Source organism: Epinephelus moara, chromosome 6, assembly GCF_006386435.1.
Source record: "Epinephelus moara isolate mb chromosome 6, YSFRI_EMoa_1.0, whole genome shotgun sequence".
In the NCBI taxonomy this organism is placed as follows: Eukaryota; Metazoa; Chordata; class Actinopteri; order Perciformes; family Serranidae; genus Epinephelus; species Epinephelus moara.
The window spans coordinates 13,748,958-13,774,155 of NC_065511.1; the positions used below are offsets into that span (position 1 = coordinate 13,748,958).

Genomic DNA, 25,198 nt, shown 5'->3' on the forward strand with positions numbered 1-25,198 from the left:
GATAGTCTGGCGACCTGTCCAGGGTGTACCCTGCCTCTCGCCCGATGTCAGCTGGGATAGGCTCCAGCCCCCCCGAGACCCTCAAGAGGATGAAGCGGTTAGAAGATGAATGAATGAATGAATGATAGTAAGATTGCATTTATTTATTATGTAAATAAATATAACTTGTATTGTCAGTGATTTAGGTTAGTAAGTCAATTGTTGTACTTCTATTTAGGAGCCAACCATAGACATATTCATGGGTCCTCCCTTGGCTTTGGGGCGGGGTCATCTGTACCCTTTGACCCCCACTGCACCCCAAAAGCAATATAGCGGTTTAAGTTCTTCATCAGGAATTGCTGTCTGATGGCATGGTTAAGTGGTGAAAATATTCTATATACAGTGTACACTTAAAGTAATAGCATTTTTCTAGGATTTGCTTAGCTTCACTGCCTACTTCTCCAAACTGAGAGCATGCCTACTGCCACTGTATGTAATACACTGATTATGTAAGTAACTCATACAACCCCACTTTGAAATCATCAGGTGTCAAGAAGCACCTTGACAAATAAATGTTAATGTTGCTCTGTCTGCTGGATGTGTAAAAAGATGACTGTTTGCTAACATGTTCCCATTAACATCATCATAAAACAAAGATGTATTAACAATAATGGTGTGTTAACAGCTTGTTGAACTGCCCCTAAGTGGCCACAAAAAGACTTAATCAATTTTCTAAAAATGATATATAATGACCACAGAAGAATGTCAAAAGGTCTATGGCAAAAAAAAAACTCTCTAAACTTTTCAACTCAGACCAAAATAGAATAACTGTGGGTACAGTTTAGCCTGAAACTCTCCACTGATAAGCAGCATGACAATAATGATAAGATGTGCAAATATTTGTGCAGTCCAATGAAATCCTTCACAATCATCATTTCAAAGTCAAATTCTCACAGTAGAGTCCAGCATCGATCTGTTTTATAATAAAGCTTATCGATCATATCAGAGATAAATGTCACTGAGTGGGCCATATTCAATTTGAAATGATGGGTCAATATTGGCAAGAGATATCAGCCCGACCATAACAGCAAGCACACACACACACACACACATATACACACACACACACGCAAAGACACAGTAGCTGGGGAAGTGTTCCCAAGCTGAGCCGCCTGTTAATAACCATGCTTTGTTTGGATAGCCTCAATAACACATTCATATCTTCACCTCAACCCCCTGAGGGCCCTCAGTTAGGCTAATATAAACAGCAGCATCGCCACAGGAAGACAGAGCTAATAAAACTCATGCCTTCAGCCTCTCTTCTCCAGCCACACTGTCTCTGCTTTAACTATGTTTTGTCTAAGGCTGATAGCTGGTCACTGAAACACTTAAAAAAAAAAATGAAAAGCTAATAGGATGTATTTTTGATATCGAAATATGAAGTTCACAATTATCCATCTCCTTGTTTCAGTATTCAAACATGGTAGCACTCAGTTCAGGATAGTAACACTCATCTCTGCAGCTGTTTGCTTGTTAGCTGTCCCTTTCTCAGTTTACAGATGCTGTTACACAATTTCACGACGACTTGGCCAAATATTCATTTCCCTAATTATCCATAACCATCTGTGTGCTCCGCTTGGATGCCTTTCTGACTCGTATCACTGAGAGAAAACTCCTAAATCTGCAGTGCTAATTGCTGGGTTTTTAACCTCTGCTCCTACACTGAGAATCTATTATAAACACTACTGTTTGCCAAGTAAACTGAACTCCAACACTCTGGTATTCCCAAGAGTCATAAAACCTAATGGTATTTCAGGTTTCTTTATCTTAACGTGATATAAAACCAGAGGGGGAAAGAGATTTGTTTTAAATGGATTTGTCACATCCACACACGAAAGGATTTCCAAACAGATTAAGGAAGATTTACAACTATTTTGTTTTTCTTTTTAGATTCGGCGTTGTCTGACTCGCCTATTGGAGGCTGCCTGAGTCCTGCTGTGGGGGCCGGAGGGTGATAAAAAGTTTGACTCAATGTATTTCAAAACAGCAGTGGGAGTAACCTTGCTCTCTCCAGCTGTCAACAACATTATATTTCACAGGCCTGCTGTTGAGCTCCAGGGTGAACCACACAAACTATTGATTAAAGACTTATTTGAGCAAATTGTTGCCACTTTTCACCGAGGACACTGTGTGGCCTGTTGCAATTTATTTGTCTCATTTGATCTTTTGTGAAAAGCATCCCCTGCTTGTATGACACATCTGCTAATGTAGGGATACTCAACTTGCTTTGACCGGAGTGGGGGGAGCTGCAAAAATGACAGGAAGCCAGGGGCCAGTAAATAAACAAACATTAATAACTGATATACATAACTAGCCCTGGCCTCTGTTTGGCACTTTTTTAAATAACAAAGTTGTATTTTGAAAGGACAAAAGAAAATTCCCAGTGTCAATTTATTTTTATTGTGAATTAGAAAATGGTCAGTGGGTGTCTTGCCCCGCTGTAAATTGAGTATCATTAGCTAATCCTTTATGATAGCACATAAAAGCAGCTTGCAAACATGATACCAGCATCATAGCTATTTAATAACAGTACCCTGGTTCAGAACAGTTTTCCTAGTTTAGGCTCAAATGAATAATTTCACATTTTGGGAGATGAAAGATTGATATCATTCTCATGTCTGTACAGTAGGTATGGAGATACATCCAGGAGATAGTTAGCATAGCTTAGCAAGACTAGAAGCAGGAGGAAACCAACCCAGTCGCCAGAAACTTGTACTGTATGTTTTTGCAAACCACTAATACATTAGTACATTATTTTGTCACGGAAACATGGAAAATTTTTGTTTGCAACAGCACTGTGGTGAAGGTGTGGTTAGGTCTAGACACAAAAATCACTTGGGTATGGTCAGGTGAACATCATATTTTGTCTTAAAAACCATGGGTTGTATTACCAAACAAGCCTACCAGGCATGAGCCTACTAGGCCCAAGGGCTCAAGAGTCCCCTTAGCCAGAGCCTCAGCATGAAGTCAGTGTTATTAACTTAGCATTTCTTGTCAAAGGGCTTAATCATTCATGTAAATAAAATAGCCTAAAAGTTCTTGAAAAATAAAAATAAAAACCGAATGAATAGCCTAAAGATTCACAATGAAGATGTAACAAGAAACCTTCATGATACATTTTAAGTGAGTGTTAATCGCATCAGTTTATCTAGTGAATAATTAACCCAATTCTGTGGGGAGAAGCAACAGAAAGTTGTGCTGCAATTTGTACTTGGGTGACTACCGCATAGATTTTGTACATGAACGAAGTTATCTTTGGTATCATTTTTTTCCAACTGGTGCACAGTAACATAACGCTAGTTTTTTTATGTTTCTCCTGCAACTTGACTGGCTGCTCAGGGATCTGAGTAATTAAGAGCTGTCTCGATGTGAATGAACAGTGTTGAGGTTAGCTGATTCAGGAAATTAAATGACTTGTGGCGCACTTTTTAGTTTTATTATTTGGCCATGGGGTAAGGTACCAAGTATTATTATGTCAAAAGGTTCAAGAGAGTCATTGGTGTTAAAGTCCAAGTTGAGTTGCAAGTCTTTTTTGATTTTGTCAAATTGAGTTGAAAGTCATTTGAAAGTCAGATTAGTGTGTTGCTGCCTTAAGGGCCCTGACACACCAAGCTAGTGGTGGTACCAGTGGTGCAAATGGATTGGTCAATGTCGGGCCTTGGCACTAGTCAGCCCACGTCAACTTTTTCTTGTATGGCGTCAGAGACAGCTGAGGCCATCGGTGAATAAAATCACTGTAATTGGCAGCCCAGCTTAGTGCATAAGAAACAGAAGTGAGGAAAGCAAACAAACTGCTGAAGTCAAGAGGGCGTGAGATCAAACAAACATGTTATGTTAGGTAAAATTATGGTTTTAGGCACTGAACTCTTTAGCAGAAAAGGTTCATAATCATTTGTGCTAATCGTCCAGTTCAGAACTGAAGAAGCTTCTTGGATGAGAGGCGAAACGTCTTCAAGAAACGCAAGCAAGTCCAGTTGCCTATGATATAGCACTTATGATTACTATAACCTGGATGACTGAGAATCTTCACCGACATTAGTGTTAATGTTCGCTAGAGCACAGTAGGTATCTTTGTTGTGTTGTTGTGTTGTTCAACCTGGTCTCACTCTGAAGTCATCGAAATCTAGCTTTTGAGCAGTGACTTGCAGCGTCAGACACTGACAAAAAAGCCATCCTTTAACATCAGCACGATACGCAGCTGGTTGCTGTTATGTTTAACAGTGCTGGACAGCATCAGGGGAAAACGCAGTGGGACAAGAACGAAAGTTAAGGTGGCGAAAGTCCAAGTAAAGTAGGTGGGAGGGGTGATGGATGGGTCCAAGGCGGGAGGGGTGATGGATGGGTCCAAAAAACACTGACCTTCACCCGGGAGAGTGGTGTTTGCGCCCCGTAAAATTGTAAAGCCAAACCTTATTATTCTGTCCTAAACCCAACCACGTTTGTGTTGTTGAAGGGAAAAAAACGTCAATTTGTGGTGTAGTGCGAAGTGCGTTTATTTTGAAAGAGACTATGTAAATGGTAAATTTCTGGTGCAAACGGGAGTGTATTTGAAAGAAGACAGTGCATGTAACAGGCAGAATTTGACACGGTGTCCCAGGACATCAGCAACCAACGCACTCAGGGTACCTTTCTCGTCATATCTGGATGTTCAAGTCCATGACCAAATGTCGATATGTGACAAGGTCGGAGTGAGAATGTGTTGTGTTGTTAATATGCTAACTGGCTAACTAGTGTCTTGTATCCATCCTGTTTGTCTTTTGATTTCCCTTTTTTAATGACAAATACAGACTACCACTGCCTGCTATTATTACGAGTTACTTCCTCTCACTCAGGCGCACAATGTACGGACAGGGGCAAAGTTTTCCTTTCAGGCTTTCTCCGAAAATAGCCCTTTCTGACAGAAATCTATACATTCTTACCAAAACCACAATTTTTTTTCCTAACCTCAACCAAGATATCCCTTTTTGGTAGAAAGCCCTCAAGGAAAACTTCTCCCAGCTGCACAATCTTCGTGCTAGTTGGCTGTTGTCTTTGCAGTGTGTTCAGGTGCAACTTTGTGGCCCAGACACAGGGGACATGAGGCGATGCAACTGTCAGCCTTCATCACCACTTACTTAATGTTTGTTTGGTGTATCTGGACCTTAAGACAAGTAGTCAACTGAACAGCCAGGATAGCTTTTTACAACATCTCATGTTAGAGTACAGACAAAGCGGCCTGGACAGGTGTCATATTCAATTTTGTTTGCTCTTGAAACAAAATCCCCTTTTCTCTTGACACCATGTAAGTAAGAGAAAACAGATTGGAGGGAGAGCTTTCATACTGCAGTTTGTTTCTAACCCTTTTCAAAGCATGTTATCAGTCCATAACATATTTAAGTAAACTGACTATGTTTCCTGATTATTATTCTGTGCTGATGTGTTACTGTGTTTTTCAGTGTACCTCTAAACAGGTCATTGCTGTAGTGTATATGAGTATGCACACCCAACAAACCTACTGGCATAAATAAAGGTACAATAATACACAGAAGAAACAAATCATATAATCTATTTGCCTCCAAATGCACATGTATTATTCATTGTCTATTGGGAACATACTGCACCGTGCCATACTGTGCATTAGTCTTCTTATAATTAAACATTTTCTTTGACACACATTGGACAAAACAGAGACACACTGCCAAGGAAACTCAGATTTTGGCACCATACTTGTATATTCATAGAAAAATAAATCTGCATGTTGCTGCTTTCAAAGTAAAATTATTCGTTGAAGTTGTTAGTACCTTTCTCAGATTTAATATGTGTGTGCAAATAGTCTGTTGTGACATCAGTTATAGTTTAACAGTAGCTATCCTACCGAGGTAATTTATGTATTACAGTCCAGCTTTAATGCACTGTTTGTCAAGCGTTTGTCACAAAGCTTTCAGTGTCACATTCCCTCTGTGTATTTTGGATCAGCACTCTGCACAGTGAGAACTGTAAATCATGAGAACATGTGAAATTCCTGTTGTAAGCCTCGTGCAATAAAGCGTGCGTGTAGGGAGGTGCACATCAAAGCACATTTTCACCAATTCCTTCCCTTCCAGCAGACACGCAGTCTGCACTCTTGGTTTCAAGGCTGTTTGTTATCGGATTGGGCTGCTACACTGACCGGCCCTGGAGGACAATGGACAGACAGACGGACAGACAGACAGACAGCGGATAACTGGCTCTCAGGGAAGCTAAATGACCTCCACCAGGAATAACGAAGGCTAGATGGCGGTTTGATTGCACATTGCCTTTCGGCCACTTTGCTCGAGTGCGCCGCTTAACAGTAAGCATTATAATAGTAATACTCATCATTTTGGCCCCAAGGAAAAATAGAGACGATGGAAATCCTCCAACTGTTGGTTGAATTGGAGGAAACCTTGCAGCATATGTTGCAGATAGCCCCTTACTGAATAATGTGCGCAGGGCTGTAGGTCATTGTAGCTGTGATATATATCTCCCTAAAGGCTAAAAACACTGACCCCTGCTTTGAATCAAAACATATGTCCAGAGAAGAAAAAGGCTGCTGCTTAGTTAACTGTGGAAAACACTGATCCAGATTAATGGAAGGTACAACTTGGGTGTGCCTTTTCTTACAAAAAAAAAAAAACGCTGCAAAATGTCACTCAAATGAACATGTGTCAACCGGAAGAGACTCAAAATGACCAGAGATGCAAAATAACTACAAAGAGACACAAATATACCTTAAAGACACACAAATTCACATTTAAAGAGATGCAAAAAACAACAAATACATACAAAGGAACGACAAAGTAACACAAAGTGATAACAAAGAGACACAAACATACCTTAAAGACACAAAATCACATTTAAAGAGATGCAAAAAGCAACAAGGAGATGCAAAGGAACTACAAAAAGACATGACGAGACACAAAATGACCACAAAAAGCTGTAGAGGAACTACAAAGACATGCAAAACAACTACAAAGAGAAACAAAATGACCAAAAAAGACACAAGACAACTACAAAGAGATCCAAAGGAACTACAAGGAGATGCATAACGACTACGAACAGAAACAAAATGACCTCAAAGAGACACAAAACCACCAAAAAAGACTAAAATATACCCCAAAGAGACACAAAACGACCACAAAGAGATGCAAATGATCTATAAAGAGACGCAGAACAACAACAAAGAGAAAGAAAACAACCAAAAAAGACACAAATATACACCAGTGAGACACAAAATTACTTCAAAGACACACAAAATAACTACAAAGAGAAAACAAATGACCGAAGCAGACAAAATTATACCCCTTAGAGAAACTAAATGACCTCAAAAAGATTCAAAGTGACTGCAAATAAACACAAGACAAAAGGATGGTAAATGGACTTGCAGTTGTATAGCGCCTCTCTTGTCTTCCAACCACTCGAAGCGCTTGAACGCTACATGTCACATTCACACACACATTCACACACCAGTGGCCGAGGCTACCCATACAAGGTGCCACCTGCTACTCAGCTTAAACATTCACATGCACTCACACACCTATGGAACAGCCATCAGGAGCAATGTGGGGTTCAGTATCTTGCCCAAGGGCACTTAGACATGCGAAGTGGAGGAAGCGGGGATCGAGCCACCGATCTTCTGATTGACTCGCTTTACCTCTTGAGCCACAACCACAAGGTCACACAAAATTACCACTGAGAGACACAAAACCACAGAAGGTGTCTACAAGTACAAAGCCACGCAAAACAATTCTGTGTCTTGCTCCTGTGTAGGAGAGGTGGTGGGGCCTTATGCTCAGGGGCACATTGTCTCATAATCCGTCCATGTTGTTGAGAATAATGATGACTAGATTTCTTTCACAGAGTAAGAACTTAAAATTGTGCCATATCACAGTCATATTGTTTAATATTTTTAACTCAGATGCAAGTTGATGTCACTCTCAGTAAGTCAACAGGTAACAAATCACCCCATGTGTATCTGCTCTCCAGTGTATATTCAGTGTTTGTTACTGATTACAGTTGGACAAGTTTGCCAACATATTGTTGTAATCCATGACACTCCCACTCCCCCTGTAAAACCACTTAGTACATACCTTTTTCTTTGATGCCTCTGACTTTTTGGACATATTTCTTAGCTTTTTGTGCAAGTGATTTAAAACCTGTAAGCAAGAAAATAGAGGTAAGCTATATAGTTTTTGATATCTTGGAAATTACCATAATCAATATGCTTTCCTTACCTTTGCATAGCAGAAGGAAATCAGCAGCAGGGGCAACACATAACCAAAAACAAACGTGCAAACGACATAGATTTTCTTCTGGTTTTGATCTGGCCACACTTCCCAGCAGAAGGTGTGATTCTCCCCTCTGTGAAAAATATTCTGGTAATACATGACGGGCGCAGCCATGGCCAGAGAGAGTATCCAAATCACCACCACCCCGATCAAGGCATGCTTCGCCACCCGGATAGAAGAGGACTTTCTGGAGTGCACGATGGCAATGTACCGGTCCACGGACATGGCAGACAGAGTGAAGATGCTCACCAGCATGGACACGGTGAAGAAATAGTGGATGAATTTGCAAATGAAGGCGCCCAGAACCCACGTCGGCATCATGTAGATGGTGGACTGGAAAGGGATGCAGAAGAGCAGGTAGGACAGGTCTGCTATGCTCAGGTTGAGGATGAATATGTTGGTGGTGCTCCGTGGTTTCCCCGGTTTGCTCCGGGCCAGCACGGTGATCACCATGGAGTTGCCCAGCACGCCGAGCGTAAAGATGAGCCCGAAAACCAGCAGCGTGATGAAATTATCCGTGCCGATCCCGAATAAAAGTTTCTGGTCATCTTCCTCCTCTGCTCTGCTGAGGTTCCACGGCTCTTCCCAGAGCCAAACAGACTCCGATAAGTTCATGATTAATTTTTCCCACTTTAGATGAGCTTGAAACGTTATAAAAAATGACCTTATGGGAGGTCTGCGTCCTGCTGCTGCTGCTGCTACTGCTTCATGACAGTTTTAAGCGCACGGGTTTGTGGTCTGGTGCGTCTCCACGAGCGCTCCTGTAGACACTGTTCTCTTTATCTTACGGTTTCGGCAAATCCCTCGTTTTATTCTTACACATCACATCAATAATACGCGTAAAACAAAGCTATATATTGCTCTGTACGGCATGCATCAGTGTCCGCTGCGCGCCTTGGAGTCCGTCCTTGTGCGCACCTGATGCGTCTGCGCTCCGGCGCCGCTCATCCACTCTGCAGCCTGTTTCCTTGCGTGTGGACTTTTCCCCCTCACATTATAGCAGGGGCTGGGCTGTGCCGTTCGCGTCAGCACCCAATAGACCTGTACCACCTCCCAAGAAATACCGAGGAGAAAAAGAGAATATTTATCTGGATACGTTTCTTTCTATACAACTGGGATGCCAGAGGACAATGTCATTTGCTTAGCATCAATTATTTCTGACGCACAAAGGGCTCGGGTGCAAATGTCACTGCCATTATCCGCCTGGATTGTCAGAATTGCTCTATACCACACAGCAATTTTGTTTGGCAATCTTGCTATGACTGCCTCATGTGAGTGTCATTCTCTGTTGCCATCAAGGGGAAATAAGCTTTCTAAAAATGTAAGGTTATTTCAGCAACTCATAGGCATGAATCAAAATGAATATAAAGTGAGAAAAATATACTGTGGAGTGAGTGCTGCATTCAGTGATGAGCAAAGACGCCTTTCAGGTTAACAAAGTCACATTAAAAGAAATAATATTTTTAATTGCTTTACAACAATCACAAAATACCAAAGAAAAAATAATTTATCATTTTTAAACAAAGCATCATGTGCTTTCCCAAACTGCTACACAGCTCCATAAGGATCCATAGTTATACACCAAATATGGAAAAAGACCTCATAATTGTGAACTGAACTAAAATGACAAAGGTCTTACAAGCTAGAGACGACTAAAAAGTGTCACCCGTAGGAATCATGACATCCAAAAGCAGAAAGTTCCTCAGCAGTTTTGGACCAAAGGGCACGATGAGCAGATTCCCCAGAAGACAGAGTTGCTGATGACATTTTCATGTGCAAAATATTGGCTTATTGTTCAATGTGACAGAAGCCCTCTGAGTTGAACTTATCATGCCGTGGTTCACTGATAACACACTATTGAAATACTATAGCAAATATATTTAGAGACTTCTTTCTGCTGCTGTAACTGGCACTTCATCAATGTCCAAGCTGTGTGCGCAGTTATGATCGATCACAGGTGCTGGTGTACAATTATTTCACTATTGATTAGTCTGCCATCCAATTTTTAGATTGTTCTATTCGTCACTTTGTCTACAAACTATCAAAAAAAGTGAAAAATGCCCATCACAATATGTCAGATCTCATGCTGATGTCTTTAAATAACTTGTTTTGTCAAATCAAGAGTCCAAATCCAAGGATACACTTCTAACGTGTAAAAAAAAAAAATAATAAGTAAAGATAAACAAAATAAATCAGCAAGTCCTCATAGCTGAGAAGCTAAAACCACATCCTGTGTGTTATCTTTGTTTGAAAAACACTTTAAAAAATCAATCATTTATCAAAATGCTTGCCGGGGTATATGTTATGTCATCAATGGTGGAAGATTACTCAACTTTTAAGTTAAAGGAGTACTACATATCATAATGCATTTGTTAATTTATATTGTGTATAATAAAAAATAATAGTAATAGTAATAAACTAACTACAGGTGACAAATAAATGTAGTGGAGTAAAAAGTACAATAGCCTATTGCTCTCCAAATGTAGCGCAGTAGAAATATAAAGCAGCATAAAATGTGCAAGTACCTCAAATTTGTAGTTCAGTACAGTACTTATGTAAATGTGCTTAGTTACTTTCCACTCCTGCCTGCTGTCTTGTGACAGTGGTATAATGATGGAAAATACACTTGAATTTCCTGCAACCTTAAGCTTGATGTCCTGATGTCTGTTTTGTCTCCAGAAATGAAACCATGCAGTTAAAGTCTGTGCACTCTAATGCTCACACTAACTTGTCTAATTGTCAGCAACAGTATGTGACATAGCCCATCCAGTAGAAACAATGACCTGCTAACAAGCTCAAAGACACTGAAGAAGCTCTGAGTTGCTTTAAGTTTGGCTCCATCTGGGGGCTCATTGCTGTGGTGTTTGATTGCCAAGTAATGATGAAACAGTAAAACAGGATTATACTGTGACACCTTTATTCTTCAGCCTGTAATAGCTGATTATTTAGGCCACCTGGGGGCAGCAGAAACAAGTTGCGCTCACAGTATTGACATATTCAGATCTTATATGGGGAACTTGGCTGGAAATAGTTGCTTACTTGTACATCCAGCAGATATGGAGAAATATTATCATTTGTCTTTGGGTCCTGTTTCTCTCTGGCCACCTGGTGAATGTGAGTCCAATATTTTCTCTATTTTAGCTGTTTTAGTCTCTACACCAACTCCAGCGAAAAATATCTGACCCCTCAGATGCTAAAAGCTCCATTTCATTTTGGCGCTGATCATGGCACAGTGGGTTTTTAAAGCTGCCTGCTGCAGCTTGAAACGACACTATGACAGAACAAAAACAGTAAAGTGGAGGGTTTGACAGCTAAAACAGTGAGCTGAAACTCACTCCAAAGCTCCATAAATCCAGTGGGAGCTGCTGATTCAGGTAATAATTCATTCAATAAGTCATTTCATACATTATAAATATCGATTGTAGCTGCTTTAAGTTTCTCTTGGTGAAGGTTGTGTTTTTATAGGGGTCCAGGGTTCTTCTCTTTGTCAGTTTGGTGGCTATCACTGTTCGTTCTATTCTAACCTCCCACTTGTGGCACAGACGCACTTTTATAATCTTAAATGCAGGGCTATGTATTGCAAATTATTGCCTTTAACTACTTCAGAGCTTGCGTCTAACTCTACAACAAACTGCTATACCACCTTTGGATGTGAAACTCTCTTAATTCATATTCTATTTCTTGTAACATATCTCATAGCACTGAGAGATTTTTCTTGCAGCAGTGAGAAGTGCTGGTTGCATTTCCTTGCGGACAGTGATTGCTTCCATGTCAGAAGGCACGCTCCTTTTCACCATCCACTGTTTGCCTTTCTACTCCCCTGCAAGCCTCTCTATTGGTTTGTGTCCCATCAGAGTTAGCTGTGTTAGAAGAAATAAAAATTGGTTGGGGCTGGTCAATTTAAGTGGATTTCCTCTGGTCTGAAATATTTAGGGATCAAACTGTGTGCAGATATTGCAAATATAGTACAGATCAATGTCACTCCCCTCCTCACAAAAATAAAGTGCAGTTTAGAAAAATGGAAGGTGATGAATTTAAGTCTGTGGGGCAAGATCAACACCATTAAAATGGTGATTACCCCTCAATTTAATTATCTATTAATGATGCTGCCAATGACAATACCTGGAGAACTTTTCAAACAATACAATCAAATTATAAAAGATTATTTATGAATGGGAAAGAAACCAAGGATTAATTTAGGAAAACTTTTCACAACGAGAAGTAATGGTGGGCTTTCCCTACCTAATGTAGAGTTGTATAGTATTGCCTTTGAGCTGGCTAAATTGGCGAGACATTGGACAAATGAGAGTAACTATTTAGGATGGACAGGCATAGAGCAAGAACTCACTGTCCCTTTTAGTCCAATTGAGGTTTTGTCACAGAAAAACCTAATATTTAATAATCGTGGGAGCAAAGAGGCTAATCCAATCCTACAACACTCAAAGAATGTCTGGGCTAAGCTTCACAAATTATTAAAGATCTCACAGTATAAACAGGGATATTCTTCACCTTGGAATAACCCAGCAATAACAGTGGAGAAAAAAACTATTTACTGGCACTCATGGTTATCGAGGGGTATACGAAATCTATCATCTCTGGCTATTGACAAAACATGTAAATCTTTTGAAGAACTCTGCACAGTTTGACCTAAAAGACAAAGCTGACTTTTGGAGATACTTGCAAATAAGAAGTAGTTTAGTGAGTCTGGTAAAACAGCTGCCTGGTGAAGACAATATAATTCAGGCTTAATTTAAATTACCTAAAAACAATCATTCAGCTGCCACTTTTTATAAGATGACAGCTAATGCCATATATGGCGATACTGAGAGCCTTAGGCTTATTTGGCAGAAGGATCTAAGTTTGAATATTGACAAGGATTCTTGGAAAAAGATCATCTCTAATGCAGGCTGGTTCACAAGAGAAGCTCAGGGAAAGTTTATACACTATAAGATACTTCATCGATATTATTTTACACGTCCGTCTCCACAAAATGGGCTTACTCGAAAATAACTTATGCTGGAAATGTAAGATGCATGAAGGCACTTTTATCCATACAATGTGGGCCTGCCCTTTAGTTCTGCCTTTCTGGAGAGAGGTAATCAAAACAATTCAGGAATGGCTTGGTCTACCTGTACCTGAATCAGTCCAGCTGTGCCTCTTGGGAGACAGGTCATGTCTACCTAAAATTTCAAAACCTGCATTTGCTCTTGCCATGACAGGCGTTATTTCAGCTGCAAGAGTTATTCTTCGTGACTGGAAAGGCCAAGCTAGACCTGAATACAGAGATTGGGTTAAATTAATGACAGAGAATGCATCATTTGAACAAATGATAGCCAAATTGCATTATTACAAAGAATCATATCTGCTGGTGTGGAATCAATTTTTGTCTTTTGTAAAAGGAGTAAATATGGGATAGTGAAACATTATACTTTTGAGGAATCTATTTGCCATGCGGATGTATATTCTGTTTTGCTTGTTTGTTTCTTTTTTGTTTGTTTGTTTTTTTGTGCTTGTTCTTTTTTTTTTTCGGGCCTGACCCCCGGAATGGGTCAACTTATGAACTTTTCAATAGACGATGCTGAGCTGTTGGACTTTTGAAACATATACTGTGAGCTCTGCTGTTAATGTTGTGGGAATGACGCTGTCTTTGTTAAGTCTGTGTTAATTTTGGTGTTTGTGGGTGTGTGTGTGCGTGTGTCTGTTTTTTTTTGTTTTTTTTGTCTTAAAAATTAATAAAAATTTAAATAATAAAAAAAAGGAAATAAAAATCAGCTTCATATATATATATATATATATATATATATATATATACATATATATTTAACCCTTGCCTTGCTAAACTTTAACGGGGAAAACTGGAAGGGCAAATGAGGAAGAATCCCTCCAGGACGGACATGTCATAGATGTCATGTAAGAATAGAGACTGACATAATAAAACTGCAATGAAGATAAACCCATCTTACAAAAATAAACATAGAATGTGAACATATATAAAAAAGATGAATCCAGGAGGATGTCACGTAGCTTTGAGGTGTGGCTTAAAAGCGAAAGTGGGTTCTATAGCACCCACCACAGGGGAGAAGTAGGAACAGGTACTGTCCAGAGTGTGAGGGGTCTGCAGTGATGTTACCTGCCCTTTTACTGACTGGAGGAGAATAAGTCATGCATGGAGAGGAGGCTGGCACCAATGAGTTTTTCTGCAGTCCTGAAAGGAAATGAAAATGAAATGAAAGATCACCGAGCTCTGCCAACAGTTATGGCAACAGAGCTGAAAGGCGTAGGCGAGGACGGTTTAGAACGGAATAAATCAGTAGTTTCTGCTCCTGTCTGACTTTAAGAACTCACGAGCGCAGCTCAATGCTCGCGGCACCCTCCAGCAAACAGAAACAGTACTGACAAGAGGCGAGGCAGACATATCATAAACAGCCATCCATCCATCTGGACATGATTAGATTGAATGTAACCTCTAAATGCTCAGCATAATTGTTATTCAAAGGTCAGACGAACAACAACAACCAATACAAAACAAATGGGTAAAAGGTTATTCTACAGTAACATGACAGAACATTTTGTGTATGCTATTGACTTTGTGTCCATCCTAATTTACTAATGGCTGAATTTCTTATGTTCTACAGTGATGTGTTAAGTGTCCACTTCTATATTATTTATTTCCTTTTATCTTTGATGTGCTTTATTGGTATTTGCTGATACAAAATCCCAATTTCACTTAACTTTCACCTTAAAGGAATATTCATTCTGTGACCACCTACCCTATTGGGGGTCATAGGGTGCTGGAGCCTATCCCAGCTGACACTGGGCAAGAGGTGGGGTACACCCTGGACAGGTCGCCAGACAATCACAGGGCTAACACATACAGTAGAGACAGACAACCATTCACGCTCACATTCACACGTACAGCCAATTTAGAGTCACCAGTTACCCTAACCTGCCTGTCTCTGGACTGTGGGAGGAAGCCGGAGTACCTGGAAATAACCCACACTGCTCCCCCACCCCAGGTCCGAACGAGGAACCCTCTTGCTGTGAGGCGCCAATGCTAATCACTGCACCACCTAGCCCTGTAATATTACCAAGAGTTAGATGAGAAGATTGATATTACTCTCATATGTCTACGCTAAATGCAAAGCTTTAGCCAACAGCTGGTTAGCTTAGTTTAGCATAAAGACTGGAGGCAGAGCTAACAGCTTGCCTGGCAACGTCCTACAGTAACCTACCAGCACCTCTAAAGCTAATTAATTAAAGTGTTACATGTCATTTGTTTAATCTTCACAAAAAAATAAAGTATAAAAATGACTATTTGCTGTTATGGTGAGTTACTATGTGCCAGCTAGTATTTCTAAAAACGTCCTCCAGTGATTTTGAATTGGACTTCCACAAAGCTGAGAGGCTTACAAGAGACTAAATTAAACAAAAAAATGATCGAAGTCTATGCAGGACAGCTCAATATATACCTACATTGATTCCCTAGCATGTGTCAAGATCCAAAGTCCTACATGTCCCATAATGCACTTCAATCGCACCTTTTATCAGATTTGCCCTCTCTGGTAAATAACCACTTCCCTCGAACTTCATGTCCTAGTTTTTAATGCAGGCCCATTGTTTAAAATGTGTATCATATTGTGTCCAGCTAGTTCATGACAAGAAGTTTGTCCCATTAGTAAGAGTTTGAAGAGGAAATAAATCAGATCCAACTGATTTTTAAAAAAAATATTTTATGGATGTTTTCCATTATGGGGCTAATTTATAATGATGACATGCATTTAAGACTTTTTAAAATCCAGCCATGATGGGACTCTACTGTTACCATCTTCTGAGTGTTCTGGCCCTGCTCAAAGATTATTAGCTGCTGTGTCTGGCGCCAATTCCCTGTGTGTTTGGTGGGTTATCAGTGGAGATAATGAGAACACTGTACCAGCCAATTTGATTTAGCAAAGTCACACAGGTTAATCTCTGTGGTTTCGAACAGCATTGGGGATGCATTATCACATTGGGAATATGCCAATACTGGCAGTTCCACACAAACTCGTGCTTGTTCTGCTGCACATCAGAGCAGCACTCTGTATGGGTTTCATTCAGCACAGCATTCTATTTTAAATAATTAGAAATGCTGTCCCTGTTTAGCCCGAATGAATCAGGCACGCTTTATTGCACATTCTTTGTTACGTAGATAAAGCAAGTCAATTTTAAGCATCAGTGTACTGCTTTGTCTCATGAAGTCAAAACTGAAAAGCCTGTTATCATTTATTGAGGTTTGTGAGAGTTGTGGCCCAGAGAACTCAAAGTTATGAAGTCCTTTAATCACTTCCATGTGTCAGCATTACTGGTTGGGGAACAGAGAAAGTGGTCTCACCCCATCTTCAAGCAAACTTTCAATTAATGTGTGCTAGCCTAATTTCCACTACTGCAGCTGTGTGCCTATGCTTTCTGTGCGTTCTGGTGAGGGGACTTCCCCTGCACGCCAGGCATATGTAGTATTGTGGCGAGTGCGCATAGCATGTGATTTCACATGTGTTGGGACCAGAATCATCTGGAAATCCCAAGTCCCAGCTGTGTCCAATCAAACTGCTGTGGTGTATGCAATGTCTAGCACATCACATTTTTCAGACAAGCCCCATAAACCGCCTGCAGAAGCTTTTCCACATAAGTATAAAGTAGGCATTAGATTGTTATCATATTGACCTTTCAACAGGCTGAATGCTGGTCAAGAGTCCTTTACACCATTCGGAGCAAACTAAATCCCTCTATTTATTTTCTCCAGAAAAGCTAAATTGCTTTTTTTTGGGGTGAAATTTGTGGCAGTTCTGTGCATCAGCACCACATGTCCTTTATATCTAAACCATACCACCATAGCTTAGACTTACCAATCAAACCCTTTGTGAGATGATTCGTATATACCTGGCAGCAGTCATGGCTTTGCTCCGTGTGTGAGATGTTATCCCAGCTTTTTCCCCCTTCTTCATGATTAAGCCGAAAAAGGTGAAACCAGGCGATGTTTAATATCCATCAGGTTTCTTGGAGGTCATTAGCCAAATGTGAAGAGATAAAGCGCAATTGCTCATAAAATGTCCCAAAGTGCCCTTTGGCTGATTGTACTTTTTTTTAAAAACCACACTCTAGGTAACCCTGACCATTTATAATAAATTTATGTCAGCATTAATAAAAGGCGAGACATCTCATCTCTGAATTTGAAGTAGTGAAATCTCCTGCCTGAATACTAAGCTTGCTGCTTCAATTACTTTGCCAATTTTATGCTTCCTGTCACCGCTTCATGCTTGGTCAGTGTCATTGCTGCTTGTAAGTGTTCTCTCAAATCTCTTTAGTACAAGAACATCTGTGCAGTTTCTCAGTTCAGTATTAATTATTTTGCATTCAATCATTCTCATCAGTTCACTTACATACAAACCACAATCTGTTCAGTTATAGGTACAGGTAAAGGTATAGGTAAAAGTATCGGAAGGCCATTAACTACAGTTTAAGAAGTAGGATTTCCATACAACTAAATCAAAACAGGTAGCACCAATCTAAATACTTGCTAAATATTTACAGCCAATAGCTGCCAGATGTAACTGTTACATAGCTAACTGAACTGCTAACAAATGTTAACTTGCTAATACAAGGTTAAACATCTGACCTAGCACTTCATCAAACTGCTGTTTAATAATGACGACATCATCACCGGCATCATAATTGCAAAGGTCTAGTGTGTAGGAATTAGAGGCATCTATTGGCAGAAATGGTTTATAATACTCATAGTGATGATTTTATCTGTTCATAATCACATGTAACTATGGTCCCGTTTATACGACAACGATTTCAACCGAAAACGGTCAACTTTAGTTGCGTTTTGGCCGATCGTTTACACGACAGCGGCGTTTTGGGTGCCTGAAAACACAACGTTTTGAAAACGGGTTCCAGAGTGCAATTTTTTTGGAAACGGCAGCGTCTCCGTTGTCATGTAAACTTGCAATATGCAGTTCCTCTCAAAACGGAGACTTTTCGCACATGCGCATTACGGTTCCAGTCACTAGGCAAGCCCAAAAAAGTCGACCATCACAACAACAATGCCGAGCTCTGTTTGTGCTGCTCACCCTGTTGATTTGAAGTGAAGTGTAGATCTGTTACTGTAGCAACTCCACCTCGTCGTCCATCCAGACAAAGTTATCTGTGCATGCTTTCGCCATTGTATCTTCTTTGTTTTGGTTTGTAATCACCGCGTTGTAGAGGAAGGCGCTTCAGCGCAGGTGCATGGTGTCATGCCGTGGTGTTGCTTTGCAAATTTACACTGCCACCCATTGGCCTGGCGTGCATACTACAGCGTTTCCAGTAGATTTTGCGGCTCCGTGTGAACGGGGATCGTTTCAATAACGTCGTCATATAAACGCAGAATTTTTTTAAAACGCCAAGGACAGACTTTTACGTTTTTAGAGAAACCGTTGTCGTCTAAACAGGGCCTAAGATTTTTTTGTTTTGTTTTGTTTTCATTGCATTAGAATGAGCCTTTCTATCTACATAGAAAGCAGGTCCTGTCCCACAGAGTTGGTCATGTCAACACATTCTCAGACTAACTCGTCGCATATTGCCACTTTCTCAGTCACCTTTCACATCTACATATTATGTGCTAGGTATCCTCCTGTGTCTGTTGTTATTGTTCTAGGACGGCACAACCAACGCCAAGATGTCAACAAAAGCATGTGTTTAGGTTTATGCAACACAAGCAGTTAGGTTAGGGGAAAAAACTCAATGGTTTGCCTCTACATTAATAGGGAAGCTCCAAGGTTTCTTAAACCTATCCACTACCCCTCCTGCCCGCCCTACAGGAACCTTCCAGCTCCTTATATTATGTTGTTACTGGAAGCATCCCAACCTGACGCCATCCAGTGGCGTATCATACCACTAGGACAGGTGCTGTCCGACAGCAATATGAACCGACGCTGCTTATCCATGTATCATACTGCCACGACAAGCGCTGTCCAGCCAACCAGCAGTGAATCATAACACTGCGAAAGGTTACGTCTGGCCGTGTTACAAATTCAAGCCGTGTTGTTTTTGCAGTAGCCAAGAATGGACAAACCAAACACTGGTACTAGACAGGGCCATTCATGTTTTCATACTTTTGTGTCAGGCACCGTAGTTCTTCTAAATGCTTGGCACATGAGAGAAGTCTCTGAAGGTTGAAGAGAAGTTCTGCCACCTCAACACTAGATGCCACTAAATCCTACACACTGGACCTTTACACAGGTTGTTGGGAAGATTTTAAAGAGCATAAAAACACAAAATACAACAGAAAATAGCTTACCTTAAGTTATGCTAATAACAAAATAACCATATGACTTTGATTGGCTTAATGTAATCATATTTCTCATTCTAAACTGCACGATACAATAAAAATATAACACTAACTGTATAACACATATTTCTCCATGTCTTTATATATGAATATTACAAAAGCCCTATTCAAATGAGACTAGTACAACCAGGGGACAGTATTTGATTTAGAAAATTTGCTTTCCATGTTTGTGTTTTATGCAGCACATTCGCACAGGATAAGCAAAGTCTGTATTAAATTTGAATTTACTGACACTATCCCCCAGGGATGACGCACACAGTCATTTGTAACTCCACTCTACACAACACAGTGTACACTACACAGCACCACTCGTGGTGATGTACAGTGTTAACCTCCCTTTCTTTTAAATGTGGGGTAAACAAACAGAACTGATTCTCCGGCACATTGTCACGTTATTCATCTCATCATCTTTCAAGATTTCAATTCTCTGATGGATTTGAGCTTGCTCTCTCTGCGAACCAGTCTACTTGTTGCATAACAAAATGAGTTTCCTGCACCCAAAATGCTGTCAAAATTTATTTATATTTGCCAACACAGCCTCTTCAACTCTCCACGGGGAAAGAGCCGGAAATGAGGCACCGAGCAAACAAAAAGCTTCAATATGACCCCAAATCACAGAAATGCCGATTGGCACAAGACTAATATTGTCACACGACCTGTTGGATGAAATATGGTCGGTAATTTGTGGATTTTTTACTTAACAAATAACGATCATGGCAGTTTATCATGGGATTAAGATCACAGAGGACTTCACAATTATTACAAATTATGAGATGTCCCCAGGTAATATCAGTCGCGTTCAAAATCTTGGGTATATAAAGGATTGGCAGATTTTCTTTTGTAGCTGTATTACATTGGTTGCAATGCTGCAGTGAGTAAATGGTTAATTGCTTTTGAATGGGCGCTCGTGATGTTTCCTAGCAACTGATTTACACTGAAGTCTTTACAAGCAAAGACATTTCTAAAACTTTACCCAAATGAGTAAATCTCTAGTTTAAAACTAGCTAGTGGTGACCAAGAAGGACTTTATACTTGCTTGTCATTTTGTCTCAGTGTAACATAGGTCATGTGTCGTACAATCAGGCTATCCTGACCCAGCTATGATGTTCACATGTGCAGATCCAAAACCAGTTACCCTCAATACACAGTTGACAATTTATTCATTGGGGAAGAGTTGAAAGCCTCTGTGTGTTTGAGAGTCATTTCATAGTGTTTGTCAGTTTAAGAATATAAACTGAAAGTGGGCCAACAGTAAACAACAGCAAAACATTTATGAAGCTGATGAGGTTAAAGGAATACCTCACCCACAACTGATTATTTGTGTATCAATAAATTACGCTGTGTTACCTTTGAATTTGTGAAGAAAACTTTGTTTTTCCTTGCATGCTTCAACAGAAAACAGCAAACATATTGATTTATTGATTTATTGATTGAATCGGGACCACGTTTAATGACAGCAAAACTATCCCTTTCCCACTGCACACAAAAAGCCACTAACACCCACTAATTGTAGTTAATGGGAAAGGTCACAATTGCCATTTACTCTGCAGTAGTCACGGTTATTTATCGGCTCCAGCTTCGATCAGCTCCAATCAGCAGTGATGGAACTACGTCATACCGTTGGACGTGCTAATTTTAGCCCCTTTAGTCTACTTTCCTCCAGTCTACTGGCAACAGGAAAGGGGTCTATCACCTAATTTTAGGAGGTGTTCTTGCATTTAAAAAAAACCCACATACACACACTAATTTGAAGGGTATATATATCTCAGTTTACAAACTCTCACACAACTCATCAAGTATAATGCAAGTCTCATTTATCCAGTCATAGGCTCAGTACTTCCCAAACACACGCATTTTTGCTGATAAAACTTTAGTATTGGAATCTGGCTTTGAAGACAGCAAAGGTAAGTTTTACTTTGAGTTCAGTTTTAAGGTTTTTAATGCATGTGTTTGTGAAGTACTGAGCATACGACTGGATGAATGAGACTTGTATAATACTGAACAAGCCGTGTGAGGATTTGTTAAGTGGTCTTTTCTGTTTTGCTGTTGTGAAATGTGGTCCCCAATCAATCAATAAATGAATATGTTCGTCGTTTTCTGTGGAAGCATGCGGGAAAACAATGTGTTCTTCACAAATTCAAGGTAACACAACATGAGTACTTGGTTTACACATGTGAAGTTAGCGAAGTTCTCAGTAGATGTATTGTGCTCAATAGAGTGAGCTTTGTAGACTGTTGATTGACCAAGTGAGAACTCTACTTCCTGACATCTATAGGCTCATTTGTGGTTCCGCTCAGGGTACACGATGGTACACTGTACTCATATAGCTGGAAGATCTTCAAACCACATCTAAATGGACCCTTTAGTTAAGGATGAGAGGAAATCCATCTTGCTGCTGTATGCATGAGTACTTTCACTCAGGCTAATTACATTCTGGACAGATATAGATGGGAGCAAGAAACCTGGATTTATTTCCAGCAAGTAATCACGCAAAACATCCAGTGATACATAAAAACATGAAATCATGAGGATGAGTCTGTTTCAGGCCCTTTATTCACCATCTGTCCTTGTCTGAAACTGGTGGAAGTAAAGACCCTGTGATTATTGTGGAGTTTTAATTTCAATCAATAGCTAACTGAGGATATCATGACTTCTACGTTTACGTAAAGGAAATATGATCGCGTACATCTCGCTGAGCAATAAGGACACGTTTCCCTCAAAGACAACAAACAGCCCCCTTCCTCGGAGTTACTGTGATGGATATTCCATGCTGATTTAGATCCATTACCTCAAGTGAGGCCTGGCTATTTCCATGACAACCAGTTACTGTATCTCTGTCAAAATCAGCCCAGGCTCAAAGCTAATGGGTTATTATCATATGACTGACAATGTTGAGTCATTTTCTCTGCCTTGGGCTGATCTCCCTTGATTCTGCCAGCACCCCAACCCCGCCCCCCCAACTCTACCGCCCAATGCCACCCCCCACCACTCAGCTCCCACAAAACCAAACCTCTGCTATCGGGAGCTCTGAGTCAGGATGGATTGGACCCGATCATCCCGGATACATTATCAGTGGCTATTTGATTTCTCTGGTCATTGCTGCATCATCACATTACAGCATCAAATCAGATCATCTTTGAGCAGGATTGCTAAGGCCTGATAAATTGTCATGTGACGAACTATGACTCCAATGTTAGCATACTAACACGCTGAGCATGGTAAACACATTAAACATGCTATCATTAGCATGTTTGCATTGTTATTTAAAGCCTATTAGCATGCTGGCATTAGCATTTAGCTCAAAGCACTACAGCTCCTACAGCGTCACAGAGCCACATGGTTACAGACTCTTGTTCAGGGTTTCATTGATTGCTTTCTTTATGATTAATTGGAAATATCTCAATGTATAAAGTTTCTTGATAGTAATGTCTCAAATTTGACAAAAGAACATGAGTTTTTGCTTCATTTTTATCTCATAGTTTAAAGAGAGAAAAGATGAAATAGCTCTTTATAGTTCTTTAATTAAAATGAGACTGAATGAAAATCAGTTAAGTTTGAAATAAACACAAGAAACTTGTGCTCCAGAAAAGGGATCAGCACCCAGTGAAAATAGCTTATGGCACAGCTTACCTATGTAGACCAGTGAGCAGTGATAACTAACATGTCTTTGGGGTCATCAGGTGGGAACCTCTCTTCATCGGTGTTTCGTCTAGTTGGTCCCACAACACCTTCAGGAGGCTAGACCGTGATCTCTGGCGTCCCAGAGCCACCGCCCTCAAATGCCAGCTCTCACTGCTCCTCACCACAACACAACAACCCCCTTTTCCTTACCTATACTACCACTGCTACATCAGCCAAAACAGCATGCCACCGTCAATAAACTCTATTTTATATTTCCCTACAATTATTTCAAACAAATAAGCTCACCTAAGATGAAACTTAAACTTATAAAAATAAAAATGTACAATGAACAAATCTGAAGAGAATAAGGCGTAGTCCACACGTATATGAGTATATTTGAAGAAAATAGCCATTTCTGTGCATTTTAGCTTTTCATTCACACACATTTTAAGTCTTTGAAAGTGCACCTTTTGTAAAACTCTTTCAAAATGGAGATTTTTAGAAACTCTGTTTTCAGTGTTGATGTGTATACAGAGAAAGCAGGCCTGCAACATGAAAGTGTGTGATGTTATCTCTTTTATGAGGCATCACAAATAAGGCGATATTTCGTGCAATGGTGGATGCGGCCAAAATAGTGTTGGCTCTAACCTCGTTAACAGGACTGTTGTATGTAAAGTCCACTTCCACTATAATGAGGAACAGAGGCGTCAAAATGTGCTAAGGAGGTCACTGCTCATCACCTAATGGTTTGGCTCTTAATGATGCTTCGGTTGTGTTTTGCGTGACAGACTTTTTTTAATAACAGTACTTGTGTATAACTAATATTTTGATATGATGGAGGGAGAAAAAACTGTTTTGAAAAATACCCATGTACATGTGGGCTAGGTTTAAAGCAGGACAGTATTAAAATGCCTTTGGAGTTTTGACGATGTTCTTAAACAACCCTGTCTCTCTTACAGCCATCTAACATCTGAGATCTGAGTGATGAGCCAGACTAAACACAGCTCAAAATGTAATCATAGCAACGTAAAATGAAATACAATTAAATACAAAATGTAAATTTAGCCATGAACTTTTAAAGGATAAAGCATAAAGTACTGCAACCTCCCTCCAACAGCATCACTAACATCATTAATATGGAAATGACAGTAGCCTACCTTACAGATGAGTCAAATCTTCTCCGATCAGCGTCATAGGCTTTACATAGGAAGTACTAGTGTTGAGAAGTATTTATGTTGGGTTGTGGGATTTGATTTTGGTCTGCATGGATCTCCATAGAATCAGAGTTAAGGGAAAAAACACACTTTATTTTGAAGGGGAAGTAAGGTCATCCTGAAGGTTCATCTCTGTTTGACTTCACTTTCAAAGTGATGAGAGTTTTAGCAGTTTTGCTTTGGTGTCCTGAGAGGATAAAACTATAAGGACCTTGAGGTGGTAAAAGTAAAAACTGAGCACTGAGGCACTTTCGTTATGAGAGGAAGGTGCAGAAATTATTTTCAATTAATATCACTTGGGGACATGTTTCTGGGGGACAATAAAGAAAAGGAAAAGGAAAAAATCAGTATAAAGCCTGTGGTATTTTAATTTAAAGTGTAAAAAAAAGTTCCTCTTATTGGACTGCAGTGCATTCCTACTAAAAAAACTTTGTGTGATGGGCTATTTGCTGACATTATCATCAGCCAAATTATTCCGCTCAAATAAAAAAAATATGAGCTTTTGCCTCAAGGACAAATACATTTTTTAAAATCATCTTTTCTTGATTCAATATTTGTTCCAGTCGATGTTCATTTGAAGACAGCAGCAGAATCACCTCAAAATGAAGAGTTCTGTTGTAAAACTTTCGCAGTTTTTTCTTTTCATTTAAACTGTGAGTTGCATCAGGTGCAGT

The 25,198-nt window shown here is 40.0% G+C and overlaps 1 protein-coding gene across 1 annotated transcript in view; it reads right to left on the reverse strand.

Moving 5' to 3' along the window:
* LOC126392406 (galanin receptor type 1-like) overlaps positions 1–9,360 on the reverse strand; it is a 23,465-nt gene extending 14,105 nt beyond the window's left edge. Inside the window, exons 1-2 of the mRNA XM_050047786.1 lie at positions 8,271–9,360; positions 8,127–8,192 (exon numbers count right to left, since the gene is read on the reverse strand). Coding sequence (XP_049903743.1) covers positions 8,127–8,192; positions 8,271–8,939 — 735 coding nt within the window. The 5' untranslated portion in view covers positions 8,940–9,360. The remainder of the gene's footprint in view (positions 1–8,126; positions 8,193–8,270) is intronic.
* Between the last annotated feature and the right edge of the window lie 15,838 nt (positions 9,361–25,198).